The following is a 16,939-nucleotide window of genomic DNA, read 5'->3' as shown; positions in this document are numbered from 1 at the left end:
AATCTAACATGTTAAACGAGCGTTTATATTGATCAACTAAACTCGATTCGAATTTATTTTACCAAACATGTTAAGATAAGTTTTGTTCGATAAACTTTAAAATGTTAAATGAGAGTTTACGTTGATCAACTAGGTGCGATTCAACTTTATTTAACCAAATTATATATTGAATTTCGGCCTAAAGTTCAAAATACTTAAATAAAGTTTTGTGTGTAGTTTATGCGGGCTCAAAATAATAAAATAAATTAATTTAACATGTTAAAAAAAACGTTTGCATTGATAGCTAAACTTGATTTGAATTTATATGAACAAACATATTAAAATAAGTTTTGTACAATAAATTTTAACATGATGAAAGGTTGACTTGTTCTACTAGGTTCGATTTAAATTTATTTGCCAATTATATATTAAATTCTGGATAAGAGTTTAAAAATACTAAAATAAAGTTTTGTATGGAGTTTATGTGGGCTCAAAATATTAAAATAAATTAATTTAACATGTTAAAAAAGGTTTGCATTGATCAACTAAACTTGATTAGACTTTATTTGACGAAACATGTTAAAATAAGTTTTGTACAATAAACTTTAACACGTTAAATGAGAGTTTGCCTTGATATACAAGGTTCAATTTAACTTTATTTGACCAAATTATAAATTAAAATTTGGATTAGAGTTTAAAATACTAAAATAAAGTTTTGTGTAGAGTTTATGATGGCTAAAAATATTAAAATAAATAAATCTAACATGTTAAACGAGCGTTTACATTGATCAACTAAACTCGATTCGAATTTATTTGACCAAACATTTTAAGATAAGTTTTGTACGATAAACCTTAACATGTTAAATGAGAGTTTAAATTGATCAACTAGGTGTGATTCAACTTTATTTAACCAAATTATATATTGAATTTCGGAGTAGAGTCCAAAATATTAAAATAAAGTTTTGTGTGTAGTTTATGCGGGCTCAAAATATTAAAATAAATTAATTTAACATGTTAAAGAAAAGTTTGCATCTATCAACTAAACTTGATTCGACTTTATTTGACCAAACATGTTAAAATAAGTTTTGTATAATAAACTTTATCATGTTAAATGAGAGTTTGCCTTGATCTACTAGGTTCGATTTAACTTTATTTGACCAAATTATATATTAAATTTTGGATTAGAGTATAAAATACTAAAATAAAGTTTTGTGTGGAGTTTATGCGGGCTTAAAATATTAAAATAAATAAATTTAACATGTTAAATGAGCGTTTACATTGATCAACTAAACTCGACTGGAATTTATTTGACCAAACATGTTAAAATAATTTTTGTACGATAAACTTTAACATGTTAAATGAGAGTTTGCGTTGATCAACTAGGCGCGATTCAACTTTATTTAACCAAATTATATATTGAATTTCAGCTTAGAGTTCAAAATACTTAAATAAAGTTTTGTGTGTAATCTATGTGGGCTCAAAATACTAAAATAAATTAATTTAACATGTTAAAAAAACATTTCCATTGATCAACTAAACTTGATTTGACTTTATTTGACCAAATATATTAAAATAAGTTTTGTATAATAAACTTTAACATGATGATGAGTTGACTTGTTCTACTAGGTTCGATTTAAATTTATTTGACCAAATTATATTTTAAATTCTAGATAAGAGTTTAAAATACTAAAATAAAGTTTTGTATGGAGTTTATGCAGACTAAAAATATTAAAATAAAGAGTATACTGCCATTTTGGTCCCTGAGGTTTGGTCACTTTTGCCATTTTAGTCCAAAACACAAACCTTTTGCATCTGGGTCCTTGTGGTTTCAGTTTTATTGCCATTTTGGTCCAGAAATGAAATCAGGTCATATTTGTCTAATAAAATCCTGCAATTTTGTCCTTTTCCTTAGGGGCAAATCAGTTCATATTTGTCTTATAATATTTGGTATTTATTTATAAAAAAGAAATGACCATTTTGCCCCTGAAAAAAAAAGACAAAATAGCAGGATTTTATATGACAAATATGACCTGATTTATTTTTGTACCAAAATGGCAATAAAACTGAAACCACAGGGACCTAGATGCAAAAGGTTTGAGTTTTAAAATAAAGTGGCAAAAGTGACCAAACCACAGGGACCAAAATGACAGTTTACTCTAAAATAAATTAATTTAACATGTTAAAGAAACGTTTGCATTGATCAACTAAACTTGATTCGACTTTATTTGACCAAACATGTTAAAATAAGTTTTGTACAATAAACTTTAACACGTTAAATGGGAGTTTGTTTTGATCTACAAGGTTCGAATTAATTTTATTTGACCAAATTATAAATTAAAATTTGGATTAGGGTTTAAAATACTAAAATAAAGTTTTGTGTGGAGTTCTTGCGCGCTTAAAATATTAAAATAAATAAATTTAACATGTTAAATGAGCGTTTACATTGATCAACTAAACTCGATTGGAATTTATTTGACCAAACATGTTAAAATAATTTTTGTACGATAAACTTTAACATGTTAAATGAGAGTTTGCATTTATCAACTAGGTGCGATTCAACTTTATTTAACCAAATTTTATATTGAATTTCAGCCTAGAGTTCAAAATACTTAAATAAAGTTTTATGTGTTGAGTTCAAAATACTTATTTTAACATGTTTGGCCAAATAAAGTCTAATCGAGTTTACTTGATCAATGCAAACGCTAATGTAACATGTTAAATTTATTTATTTTAAAATTTTAAGCCCGCATAAACTATTCACAAAAATTTATTTTAATATTTTGAACTCTAATATGAAATTCAATATATAATTTGATTAAATAAAGTTGAATCGAACCTAGTTGATCAATACAAACTTTATTTAACATGGCAAATTTATTTAATTTAATATTTTAAGGCCCTCTTGACCCCACACAAAACTTTATTTTAATATTCTGATCTGTATTCAGAAATTTAATATATAATTTGGTCAAATAATGTTGAATCATACCTAGTTGATCAATGCAAAAATTTATTTAACATGTTAAAGTTTATTGTACAAAACTTATTTTAAGATGTTTGGTCAAATAAAGTGAAGTTGAGTTTAGTTGTTCAATGTAAAAGCTCATTTAACATGTTAAATTTATTTAATTTAATATTTTGAGGCCCCTTAGACTCTACATAAAACTTTATTTTAATACTTTGAACTATAATCCGAAATTCAATATATAATTTAGTAAAATAGTTGAATTGAACCTAGTTGATTAGTACAAAATTTCATTTAACATGTTAAAGTTTATCGTACAAAACTTATTTTAACATGTTTGATCAAATAAATTCAAGTAGAGTTTAGTTTTTCAATGTAAAAGCTCATTTAACATGTTAAATTTATTTAATTTAATATTTTGAGGCCCCTTGGAATCTACACAACTTTATTTTCATATTTTGAACTATAATCCAAAATTTAATATAAATTTGGTTAAATAAAGTTGAATCGAATGCCGTTGATCAATGCAAAATTTCATTTAACATGTTAAAGTTTATCCTACAAAACTTATTTTAACATGTTTGGTCAAATAAAGTCGAATCAACATTAGTTGTTCAATGAGAAAGCTCATTTAAAATGTCAAATTTACTTATTTTAACATTTTGGATACCCTTGTGAAACCAAACTCCATATGGAAATGAAACATTTAACTCCAAATCGTGTTGATGATAGTAAAAGAAGAGTCGGGGGCAAGACGACGACATCATAGACTCGTCCAGGTGCTTTGCCACCAAAGTAGGTATGTTCATACTTTCTGACTTGCAAGAGCAAAGTGTTGTCTTCGAGGCGTGTCGTGCCCTTGGCATCATCATCCTGTCTCTTGAGTCCAGGAATACTAAGGAGGACGCGAGTAGTGTTGCCATTGTCACTATCCCTCTTCTCCACCGCAGACATATTCAAACTCAAGTATATGCCTTTATCCTTAAACACTTATATTTACCAAAATATGTAAGCAGATTATGTACTCAACTGTAAGTTGATCATACCAAATCCATTTTCAAAAGCTTAGATCACTAATTGTCACAAAACTCCTAATCAAATTGAAGAAAAAATAACGGAGAATTTTACAGAACAAGAATAAGATCACCTAACCGAATCCGAGTCGTACATGTATCAATAACTCTACATGCATCCTTTTTAGTACAAAGCAGTTATTATATGCATCTACTGAGTCATGTGCCTTACCTACTGAGTCAAAACTCAGAACGATCCGGACCAGAAGCAATCAATTCTCTACCGGAAGTATTCTCCGGAGTATCATCAAACGGATCTCCATCACTATTCTCCATCACTAACCTCGTCATCCGGTTTCGGAAACAAAATAACCTCACAAATTCCGTGAATCACAATCCAATCACTGTAATACATGTTCAAAAAAGTAATCGGAACTTCATTTACCTTAAATCCACTAAAATACTTTTACATGTTCATAAAACTTATTTTTAATTTATAATTCATGGAAATGTGAAATAACACTACAGTTTCATACTATGGAGAATGAAACATCGAACTTCAAAATGAAAGATTAACATAAATAAATTGAGAACATTGTCAAGTAGTTAGCAGCCTGAAACAACATATTATGCATTTTCCATTTGTTTACAAAATACTTTAACATGTTAAAAAAAACTTATTATTAATTTATGAGTCATGGAAATATATAATAACAATACAAAACCTGTAAAATTTTAACCTCATCCATAAACCTGTAAAGTACTCGCACAAACCTGTAAAATGAAAGATTAACCGAATTAGTGTCGTCTAATTCATCAACCTCATCAAGATCTACTATTACGGCTTTGCCGCTATGTAGTGTTCGTTCAATTCAGAAGTAGAAGTTGTACTCGATTCTTCGGCGAGCGTTGTCGGTTGACGATGTTGATGTTGATGTTGATGTTGATGTCGATGTGAAGGTGACAGTGGAGTCCGATGACACGATGAGGAAGAAATTGACAGTGTTGTCTGTTGAATTCAAAGATGGACGATTGATCTATTTGAAATGGTGGATCTGGATCGTTGGCGGCGAGGGGGCGGAGGAGGAGGTCGAACGAGATGAAGGAGGCGGAGAGGTTGTTGATTGTTCGTACAGGGATGGGTTAGGGTTTCTATGTGTATCATCCTGATTGGAGTTAGAATCATTTTTTTTAATTCCAAATCTACCCCTCCGTGTTTTTTCAGTTGAGATTTACACTTGAAGTTGAGGATAGATCTCAGCCTCCTATTATTATGATCCAACGGTTTTGAGAGGGGTTCCCCGGTTCCCCACTTTTTTGGTGTTCCCCAATGAACCCCACACTATATATATATATATATATATAGGTAGAGGATCATGTAAAAAAGGCCTAAAGTATGAGAAGGGTAAGAAAGAATCTCAGCCATTAGATCTTTTGATCTAATGGTTGAGATCAATAAGGACCAAATTGTAAAATATTTTCATTAATTTGGACTGATTTGAAATATCTAGGGGCAATATAGTCTTTTAAACCCACTAGAAATTAGGTAATGCACATGTAACTTCCCCCCGTCTTTTTTAAACGTCAATAACTTTTTATACGTAACTTTTTTAAAAAAAAATTACACCATAATAACGAGCGTTTTTTTTATCTTTAATATGAGTTCCATATTGCTATACTTATATAGAGAAAAAAATATGTTTCGATCAAATGTTTAGTTAATGAATGGTGTTATATACTTGCTGAATGCTGAATGATGTTATATACTTGGTGAATGATGTTATATACTTACTGAATGGTGTTATATACTTGCTGAATGGTGTTATATATACTTACTGAATGGTGTTATATACTTGCTGAATGCTGAATGGTGTTATATACTTGCTGAATGGTGTTATACACTTGCTGAATGATGTTATATATTTCCTATAATTAAGGTGACGGTTATGGGAAGTTTTTAATTAATTGAATTAATGATAAAATTACTTGTTTACTCTTTTCAATTAATTTAGATCTAATGACTAAGATTCTTTATTCTCTTTCTCACACTTTTAGTCTTTTTTACAATAATCTTACCCTATATATATATATATATATATATATATATATATATATATATATGAATATAGAAATAAAAAGTAATATTAGGAGTGAAAGAAGTGCTTAGAAAATATAGAAGAAACAAAAAGTTTGATGTGATAAAGTCACGGGGTCCCATGTGGTTGGGCTTGTGTCTTCCTTTGGGAGGTCACAGGTTCGAAACCCGGCTGCGGCATTTCGGGGGGAGGACGTCCCAATGATGGATCGTACCTACCGAGGCATGGTGCGGTCTTGAGGGCAACCCGGTTTTACCCAGTTGTTACCCCAGCGAGTCTCTCGTGTGGGGGCAGTATGATTTCCGGGCGAAGATCAGCTTGCGCAACGGCCGGGGCCCGATCGAACATCGCGTCCGGAAGAGCGGGGCTAACGGGGGATTGTCATCGACATGAACCCGGTGACAAAGTCACCCTTCAAAAAAAAAAAAAAAGATAAAGTCACGGGGTCTGCATTTAAAATTTTTAATAAACATAAACAAAATATATTGTGGTATGCGTGTTCGTTTAAAAAACTTATAAATTATAAAAAAGCAAAAAGCTTTAAAGTTACACTAAACACCCTAAGGTATTGTAACAGAGCCTTAAAAGTGTGTGTTTTGTGATGTAGTTCGTATGTTAGTCACTAAACATGTACAAGGCTGTAAACGAACCGGTCAAACATAAATAAGGTTTTTGTTCGTTAAAGAAATAAATTTGTTCATGAACAGCTCATAAACACTTACCAAATAAGATTTTTTTTGTGTTCTTTCGTTAATTTTAAGTCGCGAGCGTTCATGACACGAAGCTGGAGAAGGTTGTGAACCCTAATGATAGAGAAGATGAAGCCAGTGATGATCAAGAAGACAAAGCCAATGGTCTTCGAGAAGACGACGTTGACAATGTAGATTGTGATGAGAAATTTTTGAAGGCTTAAGGTTGTAACTCGTGAACGCTTATTAAAATATATGGAATATACATACACCAATATTTGTTAAGTACGGGATTAATAGGAATTTTGAATTATTTACATAAAATATAAAAATTAAAAACCGTAAAGAACTATCGAATATAAACGAATACGTTACTAAACGTTCACGAACGTAATAAACGAAAACAACCTATGTTCATATCCGTTCATATAACTAAACGAACGGAATTCTTGTTCGTGTTCAATAACTTATTAAACGAATGAACACAAACGAACTTCGCATCGAACGGTTCTCAGCTCGCTAAACGTTTGGTTTGTTTGCAAAACAAGGACCATATTGTAAATCAAAAACAAACACATGGGTCTACTTGCACACAACCAAAAAGTAGAGTGGCGATTTCCGCATGTTACGGCGTCGTTCCGCTGTTGAAACACGACTATCTGCATCCGGTAAAGAGTCAACTATCATCATCTTCTTTGTTAACAGACTTCATTCAATTTAGGGTTTCCAGAATCTTCTACCGGTGCAACCGTACATCTCTGAGAAATGGACGTTACTCCGGCGACTTCCGGCGGCGGTGGACCGGCGCCGTTCCTAATCAAGACGTATGAGATGGTTGACGACTCCGTCACCGACGAAATCGTGTCGTGGAGCACGAAAGGAAACAGTTTCGTCGTATGGAATCCACCGGAGTTTGCTCGATTATTATTACCGACGTATTTCAAGCATAACAACTTCTCTAGCTTCATTAGACAGCTTAATACTTATGTAAGTGATTGATGTTGCTATTTTTGCTTGTTTTAGTTACGTTTTATATGTTTTGAATGAGTTGTTTGGATCGAGTTTGACCTAATTTGATTCTGATTTGATGGATTTGTGAGTAGATCGAATATTTGATAGTGTTAGCTCAAATTTGACCTAATTCATCCTAATCGGTGTGCGTGTGGTGTAAATGAATACTTATGTAAGTTATTGATGTTGCCATTTGCCTGTTTCAATTGCATTTGATATGTTTTGAATGAATTGTTTGGATCGAGTTTGACCTAATTTGAAGTTGATATAATGTGTTCGTGAGTAGGTCCTTTGTTTTGTAGAATATTTGATTGATCTGGTGTTAGTTCAAATTTGACCTAATATAAGTTTTGAATGAATTGTTTGGATCAAGTTTGACCTAATTTGATTTTGAGTTGATGTGTTTGTGAGTAGATCCTTTGTTTTGTAGAATATGTGATCGAAATTTTGATTGATCTAGTGTTAGGTTAAATTTGACCTAATTTATCTTAACCAGTGGTCTGGTGTGCGTGTGGTGGAAATGAGTTAAATGATGGTGGATTAGCCTGTGAATTGATAAGTAGATCTTAGAGTTTGGTGATAGTTTGGTATATAGGCTTAATTAGGGTAAATAGTGCAGGATAAAGAGAAGAATATTGATTCATTTGTGTCTCGCATTGTCGATGATAGGTAACCGGATTAATGATCTTGTTCAAAGTTGAAATCGTTTATTTGGTTCTCTTCATGATGGCAGTAGGTCCAGCCATCCTGTTAGGATCTTTTAGAATAACAAACTGTCTGTTTTGAATGTGAGTTCTCGTGGCTTAGTTCTTTTAAATTAGATTTGCCAGATCTGGCAGTGGGGTGTGTCCCAGATTCCCTTAAAGCCGATCCCGGTCTACTTCAGATTGTTGCATGTTCCTTGTGGGTAGGGGTGGCAATTCATGACACTACACGAATAAATATTACAGCCCGACAACCTTTTATGTTCCATTTGTAACTTGATTACAATTCGTCAACGGTTTGTTATGTTTAGGTAAATGGTTTCCACGATTTTAAGTGCGTGTATGGGTTAGGGTTGATGTCAGTGCCACGAATAAATATATCGGTCGTGTTCAGGTTCATCAATTCAGCCCGCTACCCTGAAAACCTTCAACCTATACTTTGTGGGCAATATGTTTCATCTGGTGCAGGTTTCCCATGAACATGTGCATGGAGTCTATCTATAAATGTAAAATTACTATGACATGCAAAATTTCTTATATACGTATAACGTTGTTATGATAGGCTGGTCTGGTTTCAATTTTATGTAGAAAGATACTAACATGTTCTTGGTACTTACATGTATGTGCTAAGAGTAGTAAACGAAGTCATGAAATATTGATTACCAAAAGGAAATTCAAGTTCAGTAAATCAATTGCTTACTTATTCAAGAAGATCTACATTTAATTGTAATTACTACAAATTTTACAGGGGTTCAGAAAGATCGATCCTGAAAGATGGGAATTCGCCAATGAAGAATTTATCAAAGATAAAAAACACCTGTTGAAGAACATTCATCGAAGAAAACCTATTCACAGTCACAGTAACAATCCTCAATCTTCAACAGCCGACCCTGAAAGAGCAGCGTTTGAGGAACAAATCGACACACTTACACGTGAAAAGAATTCACTCGAGAAGAACATTCAAAGGTTTAAACAACAACAACCCAGTACAAAACTTCAACTCGAAGATCTTACTCAACGTGTCAACAATATGGAACAAAAACAAGACACACTGTTGAACTTTTTAAAGAAAGCATCTCAAAATCCCGAATTTGTCGAACGCCTTGCTCAAAAGCTCGAGTCCATGGATTTTTCAGCTGATAACAAGAAACGAAGATTGCCCGGGTCTCGCGTTTCCCCTGAAGATAGTCTTGTAGACAATCACAGCCCGTCGAGGCCTGATTTCGGGAATGTTTTTCATCATGATTTTTCAAACAAGCTTCGGCTCGAGTTATCACCAGCCGTTTCCGATGTCAATTTCGTCTCCAACAGCACTCAAAGCTCAAACGAAGACGGTGGAAGTCCACAAATCAGATTAACCGAAGACTGCCGAACGAATAATGAGTTGACACCTGGCGGGCCTCAAGAGCTTTCAGACACCTGCACATCGTTTGGTTTTAACATGGAATCTTCTTTCATGCACAAGACCGGGCCGTGTTTAGATGCTAATGAAGAACCCGAGGGCCATTTATCCTGTCAATTGAATCTCACTTTAGCATCTTGTGTATCTCAAATCAACCGGAGTCCAGATACAGATACAATCCCTGAATCATTTGAGGGTGTTGCAAAACCTTCAGGTCAAAACGTGAGTTTATCTTCTGCACGTGATGACCCGGCTAAAAATGCAGCAGCGCCTGCAAGTGTTCAGCCTCGGGTTAATGATGTGTTTTGGGAGCAGTTTTTAACCGAAAGGCCGGGGTCGTCGGATGTCGAGGATACGGGCTCGAATTTAAGGTCAATGGCATATGAACAAGAGGATAGACGATCGGGCCATGGGAATTCTAGGAACTTGCGAAATTTGACTCTTTGAGCCTCCAGGTTCTTCTCCCTTTGTATAGACTTAAGTATATTAGTCTATATATACTTTACTTTCATCTGACTTTTATCTATATGTTAGTCTATATATACTTTACTTTCATCTGACTTTTATCTATATGTTTAATAAGATGTAAACTAAAAGAATATTTGACATTCTGCGCACATTAGTGTATTCCGTTAGACTTGGTTGATGTATTTTGGAGGAAGCTTGATTTATCATAGTCATGTTTACGCGGGAAGATCTTGTGGAAAAGGAATTGCATGTTTTTAAACAAATTTTGTAAAGTTTGATTAGAAACAGATCAAGATCGTCTTAGACTAGCTATTCAAACGCGTCGAAGTTTGTTGGATTAAACCTCTTGGACCCGGAATTCAAAACTAACAATACATGGCTCATACTTGATAATCTTTCAGATGTATTGTTCGTAACCGTTACTGATTGAAATTCTAAATATCTCTCGTCGTTGTAAGACATCTATACTAGATGTTACAAATGGAGTGGATTTCAGTCATAGTTGTTATATATAAGAAATCACTTCAATTGAGATAAGAATGTAACAACATACTTCAAATGCAAGCATAAACCGTTGATTTCACATCTGAAAAGACAATCACTTCAAATCAATATTTCAAATCTGAAAAGGAGATTCTATTAGAATGTATATGATATGAGTACAGTTAGTTGAGTCCGTTATTGTGTTAGTTAGCATGTAGTAGTCAGGTGGTTTGTTAGACCGCTTCTGTTCTTGTATATATAGTAATGGGCGATTGCTATTAAAAAAAACTGAAGCTGTACCATCCAATAATGAAAGTTTATTGGGTGTGTGTACATATATTTCGCTACACACACACACACTTCAAGACATTAACTAGAAAGAGTTAATTACTATTTTTGTCCCCGTGGTTTGTTAAAAATCACTATTTCAGTCCATTAGTTTAAAAATTGCGATTTCAGTCCCTATGGTTTTCACTTTCGTAACCATTTCAGTCTACCTCGTAACCATTTCAGTCCCTGTACTTAACAGAATAAATGGATTGAAATGGTTACGAAAGTGAAACCACAGGGACTGAAATTGTTACGAAAGTGAAACCACAGGGACTGAAATCGTAATTTTTAAACTAATGGACTGAAATAGTGATTTTTGACAAACCACAGGGACGAAAACAGTAATTAACTCAACTAGAAAAGTAACATAATACAAATGAAAAATTTGTTCATTATCCCACCACACCATCACAGATGACTACTGATTACCAAAAATCAGAGCATGAACACTTCCCATCTTTAAAATGATGAAACCGACTAGCATCACGAACGACAATCTCCCGACCAACAATACTACATATAAACTTCAAAACCGTATGACAATCTCCACAAACCCGAAGATTCTTCACAACACGAATAACAGATCCCGGGACACCATTAAGCAGCCCATACGCCACTGCAAGCCTCTCACTATGCCAAAACAACTGGTTTTCCTTCTCCTGTTTCCCCATATCATGCAACACATAACTAACATCAGGAACATACCCTCTTTTCCTCATTTCCTCATCTAAATCTTCAAGCAAAACGCGCATCTCGTTCTTCATCGGATGACACGTCTCACCAGCATAAAAAACCTCGGATTCTTTTCCTAAATGAACACAACTATAACCCGGTTCCTTCTTCACATCAGTGACCACCATTAGTTTCCTAACTTTTGCTACATTTTCCCACATGGAAGCACCAGCATACGCGTTAGATAAAAGTATATACGTCGATGGATCTTCAACACCTATCCCCATTAACCGATCCGCAACCCGAATTCCCATTTGGGTTTTCCCGAATCGCTTACAAGCACTTAACAAAGAAGCCCAAACCGCCTCATCAACCTCAAACGGCATGGTGTTAAGGAGATTCTCCGCCTCATCGAGGTACCCTGATCGGCTATAAAGATCCAATAAACATGTATAATGTTGAAGATTAGGGTTTATACCGTAATCATCTACCATAGACTTGAAAAGATCACGACCCGTGTTGACCAAACCGACATGGCTACAAGCATAAATCAACCCGACAAATGTTACTTCGTTCGGTTTAAGTCCGGTCAATATCATATCATCGTATAACGCCAATGCTTCTTTAGCTTTTCCATGTTGAGCCAGCCCGACGATTATCGACGTCCACGAGACAACGTCTTTTTTAATCGTATAACGAAACGTGATTTTTGCAGCGATTATATCACTGCATTTCGCGTACATATCGATAAGCGCGTTGCAGACGTATAAACTGGATTCAAAACCAAGTTTTGTAACCAAACAGTGAACTTGTTTACCAAGCTCTAACGCTGCAAGATTAGCCGAAGCTCCAAGAACACTCGACAGAATAAACGGATCAACGATCTTGATCCCTTCTTGTTTCATTTCAACGAATAGACGCAACGCACTAACGAAATGTCCACTTTGAATCAACCCTGAAACCAAAGCAGTCCATGAAAACAGATTTTGTACTTTCATGTCTCGAAGAAGTTCAACCGCTTCCGATTTTCTTCCACTCCGGGCATACCCGGAAATCATAGCAGTCCAAGAAACCGAATTCTTTAAACGAATGGTATCGAAAACAGCTCGGGCAATGTCCACTGCTCCACATTTTACATACATGTCAACCAAAGACGATTTCGTGATATCATCCGATGAGAACGCGGACAACACGAATTGGGCGTGCACTTGACGACCGAGGTGTAACGCGTTCAACGCAGCACAAGAATTCAGTAAACTAGCGAAAACAAAGTGATCAGGCTGCAAGCAGTCATGAACAAACATGTTGGGGAAGATGGAAATGGACCGGTTAGGGAGGTTAGCTCGGTTGAAAGCGGTGAGAATAGAGGCCCATGAGACAGGGTCTCGTTGAGGCATTTCGTCGAACAGTTGGTGGGCGTCTTTTATGAGACCATGTTTGGAGTACATGGAGATGAGGGTGTTGGGAAGGGCTCCGTATTGGTCGAGACCAAGCTTGAGAATGTGGGCATGGAGAGTCTTGCCGGGAACTGGGTTGCTGCCGGTGGCGCAGAGGCGGAGGGATTGGAGGAGATGGTGATGCATTCATGACGGTTTTAGGCAGCTAAAGTCATTGATGTTTTGAGTGCCGGTAGCCTAGTACCCCTTTAAAATAGATAGATACATAAAGAGTTAATTACACAAATGAGTCATGTGGTTTATACCTAGTTTTGTCTTTGGGTACTAACTTATTTTTTTAACATGTTTAGGTTCTATGGTTTCAATTTTGTAACACCTTTAGGTACTAACACCAAAATTAGTTAATTAATGACTAAAATACCCTTGCATTTTTTTTAAGTTTATCAATGTAACACATTTGGGTACTAACACCTAATTTTATTTAAGTTTAAATCAATTTTATTTATTTGTTTATTTTCATCTTTTTATTATATCTCTTAACTAACATAAAGTCTATTTATTTTTTTATTTTCATATTTTTTATAAAACTTCTTATTTAACATAAAATCTACTTGTTACACCAGTATTTTTTTTAAATAGATTTTTTAAATAAAATATACTAGCTATATAGTTTTATGTAAATTAAATTTCTTACTAGTTTTAAATAATGTAAACCTTACTCGTTTTCAATTTTGGATATATATGATTGATAATAATAATAATAATAACAAATATCTTTCATGTAAAAAAAATAAGCCATTTTTAACTCGTTTTTTTTGTTCATTTACATTTTACTATTTTAGAAAGATATTTAATTTACATAAAATCTACTAGTTGCACCAGTAAAATCTACTAGCTATATAGTTTTATGTAAATTAAATATCTTTTCTACAAAAAACGAGTTAAAAAAAGGCTTAAATTTGAGAAAAATGCCCGGATAGTCCCTGTGGTTTCGCCTTTTTTCACCTATAGTCCCAACTTTCTAAAATTACCTGAATAGTCCCCAATTTTTCATTTTTTGTTCCCGGATAGTCCCTGGGTCTAACTTCAGTTTGTTTTCTCTGTTAAGAGGGTGTGAAATGACAAAAATACCCTTTCCTTAAAAGGCCAAACCATAAGGACTATCCGGGCATCTTCCACCACACTTCATCTTCAACCTCCACCACACTTCATCTTCATCTTCCTCACTCCACACCACCACCACCACCATCTCCCTCCTCCCCCCCCCCACTTCACCATAACCACCACAGCCACAACCATCCCTGTCACAACCACCACCGCCGCCATCTTCACCATTTTATACTTTATTCCATTCACAAAGTTATGGTAGCCAGGTGATGGCAAGCTGGCAGCCAATCGGACCTCTTATTCTCTAGAAAGTTGCCTCCCTTTCAGCGGCAACCCCACCCCCAATTTCCACCGACTTTTCAGTCATCAATGGCTGTTGTGGCGTTGACTTTAGTCTCCTTTCTTCTCGGGTATTCCCCATTTCCTCTTAATTTGTCAACCTTTCACATTCTATTAAGTATTCCTTTACAGTGAACTCAATATTTTGTTGTTGATAGGCAATAGTTGAAGTCTCAAATGTTATAGCAAGCAGGTATTTACAATTCTGCCGTAATTGATTTCAGTTCCAACTCGCTCAGCATAATATTGCGTATCGACAAAGCTGTTTGTTTAATTGAATTGGTTTCTTGCGTGGAGGGTGATGGTGGAGGGTGGAGGAGGGTGATGGTGGGTGGAGGTTGAAGATGAAGTGTGGTGGAAGATTCGCGGATAGTCCCTATGGTTTGGCCTTTTAAGGAAAGGGTATTTTTGTCATTTCACACCCTCTTAACAGAGAAAACAAACTGAAGTTAGACCCAGGGACTATCCGGGAACAAAAAATGAAAACTTGGGGACTATTCAGGTAATTTTAGAAAGTTGGGGACTATAGGTGAAAAAAGACGAAACCACAGGGACTATCCGGGCATTTTTCTCCTTAAATTTTTTTAGTTTTATCTAAAATACCTAGCTATATAGTTTTATCTAAAATACCTAGCTATATAGTTTTATGTAAATTAAATATCTTTCTAAAATAGTAAAATGTCAATGAATAAAAAAATGAGTTAAAAAAAGGCTTAAATTTTTTTACATGAAAGATATTTATTATTATCAATCATTTCAATCCAAAATTGAAAATGAGTAAGGTTTACATTATTTAAAACGAGTAAGAAATTTAATTTACATAAAACTATATAGCTAGTAGATTTTATTTAAAAAATCTATTTAAAAAAATACTGGTGTAACAAGTAGATTTTATGTTAAATAAGAAATTTTATAAAAATATGAAAAAAGAATAGAGTTTATGTTAATTAAGAGATATAATAAAAAGATGAAAATAAAAAAATAAATAGATTTTGAAAAATTGATTTAAACTTAAATAAAATTAGGTGTTAGTACCCAGATGTGTTACATTGATAAACTTAAAGAAATGCAAGGGTATTTTAGTCGTTAATTAACTAATTTTGATGTTAGTACCCAAAGGTGTTACAAAATTGAAACCATAGAACCTAAACTTGTTAAAAAAAAGTTAGTACCCAAAGGCGAAATTAGGTATAAACCACAAGACCCATTTGTGTAATTAACTCATACTTAAATGTGTGGGAAAATTAATTAATTAGGGTTTCAAAATTAATTATGTGGGTGAAACCGAAAATCGTACCAAACCGAATTCAGTAATGTTTAAAACTGAATTGCTTATTCGATTTAGGTTTCAAACAAAATCGGAAACTGAATTGATTATTAGGTTCGGTTTCGGTTTAATTGGTTTCAAACCGAATAATAAACACTCCTAGTGCGAGGGGCACCTTGAGGTAAGTGAACCGGATTCATCGGGTACACCGCCATAATTATTGTGGGTTGTGATTCGGGATCAAGTTTTTGGCTCGTGAATCGTAGAGAAAACGAAGAAGAGTGTTCGAATAAGGTTAGAAATTGGGTGCAGGTTCATCGGGTGAATCAAGAACACCGTCGTAATTAAACCGGGTTCATTCAGGTACTTTTGGTTACCATGAGGTAGTTGGTTGATTGATTTGGGTTCATCGAGTTTTAAAGTTGACCAATTAACCATATTATATATTTTTCTTGGGTTAAAAATTTATTATATCAAAATATAATATGTTTTTACTTTTTCTTTTTACTTGCCTTTTTACTAGTTAATTACAAACTTTTATGTATATGGGTGTTAAATGCTTCTTTGTAGTAGGTTGGCAAGCTAAACTCGATAAAAAATAAAAAATTATGTCAGACATGTGAACCACGGGTGTAATGTATTTTACCCTATAACTTAATAATTAATTAATTTATTTGCATATTAATAATCTAAAACTACATAACTTGTAAAAAAAAAATATAAATACAAGGGTGAGAGTTCGCTACAAAGTCAATTTTTCCTACAAAGTGTAAAAAGTCTAAAACACCATAATGTTCACCATAAAACATACTCAAAACCCACAAATAACAAAGTGAAAATTACTAAAACGCCATATTTGTGCATTTTGTGTTGTGTTTTGGATGATAAGGCTTTGATTATCAAATGACTAACATCAATGTTTTTTATGTTGATTATCATGTTGTGTTTTATATTCATAGTTCTACGATGGTATGTTTGAAGTTTTAATGGATTGTTAGGGTTTGAATATTGTGTTTT

General features: G+C 33.9%; 2 protein-coding genes across 2 annotated transcripts; one reads left to right on the top strand and one right to left on the bottom strand.

Moving 5' to 3' along the window:
• Nucleotides 1-7,334: 7,334 nt before the first annotated feature.
• LOC110877317 (heat stress transcription factor A-5) lies at nt 7,335-10,509 on the top strand. The gene is made up of 2 exons (XM_022125471.2): nt 7,335-7,729; nt 9,206-10,509. Exons 1-2 carry the CDS (start codon nt 7,508-7,510, stop codon nt 10,304-10,306), a joined length of 1,323 nt encoding a protein of 440 aa, XP_021981163.1. The 5' UTR covers nt 7,335-7,507; the 3' UTR covers nt 10,307-10,509.
• A 983-nt stretch (nt 10,510-11,492) lies between these two features.
• On the bottom strand, nt 11,493-13,471 carry LOC110877309 (pentatricopeptide repeat-containing protein At4g14050, mitochondrial). Its single transcript, XM_022125459.2, has one exon. It carries the CDS (start codon nt 13,393-13,395, stop codon nt 11,566-11,568), a length of 1,830 nt encoding a protein of 609 aa, XP_021981151.1. The 5' UTR covers nt 13,396-13,471; the 3' UTR covers nt 11,493-11,565.
• Between the last annotated feature and the right edge of the window lie 3,468 nt (nt 13,472-16,939).

The sequence above is a fragment of the Helianthus annuus genome, chromosome 1, assembly GCF_002127325.2.
Source record: "Helianthus annuus cultivar XRQ/B chromosome 1, HanXRQr2.0-SUNRISE, whole genome shotgun sequence".
Lineage (NCBI taxonomy): Eukaryota > Viridiplantae > Streptophyta > Magnoliopsida > Asterales > Asteraceae > Helianthus > Helianthus annuus.
The sequence above is the reverse complement of the archived record's forward strand: the minus strand, read 5'-3'. Positions and strand labels throughout refer to the sequence as shown.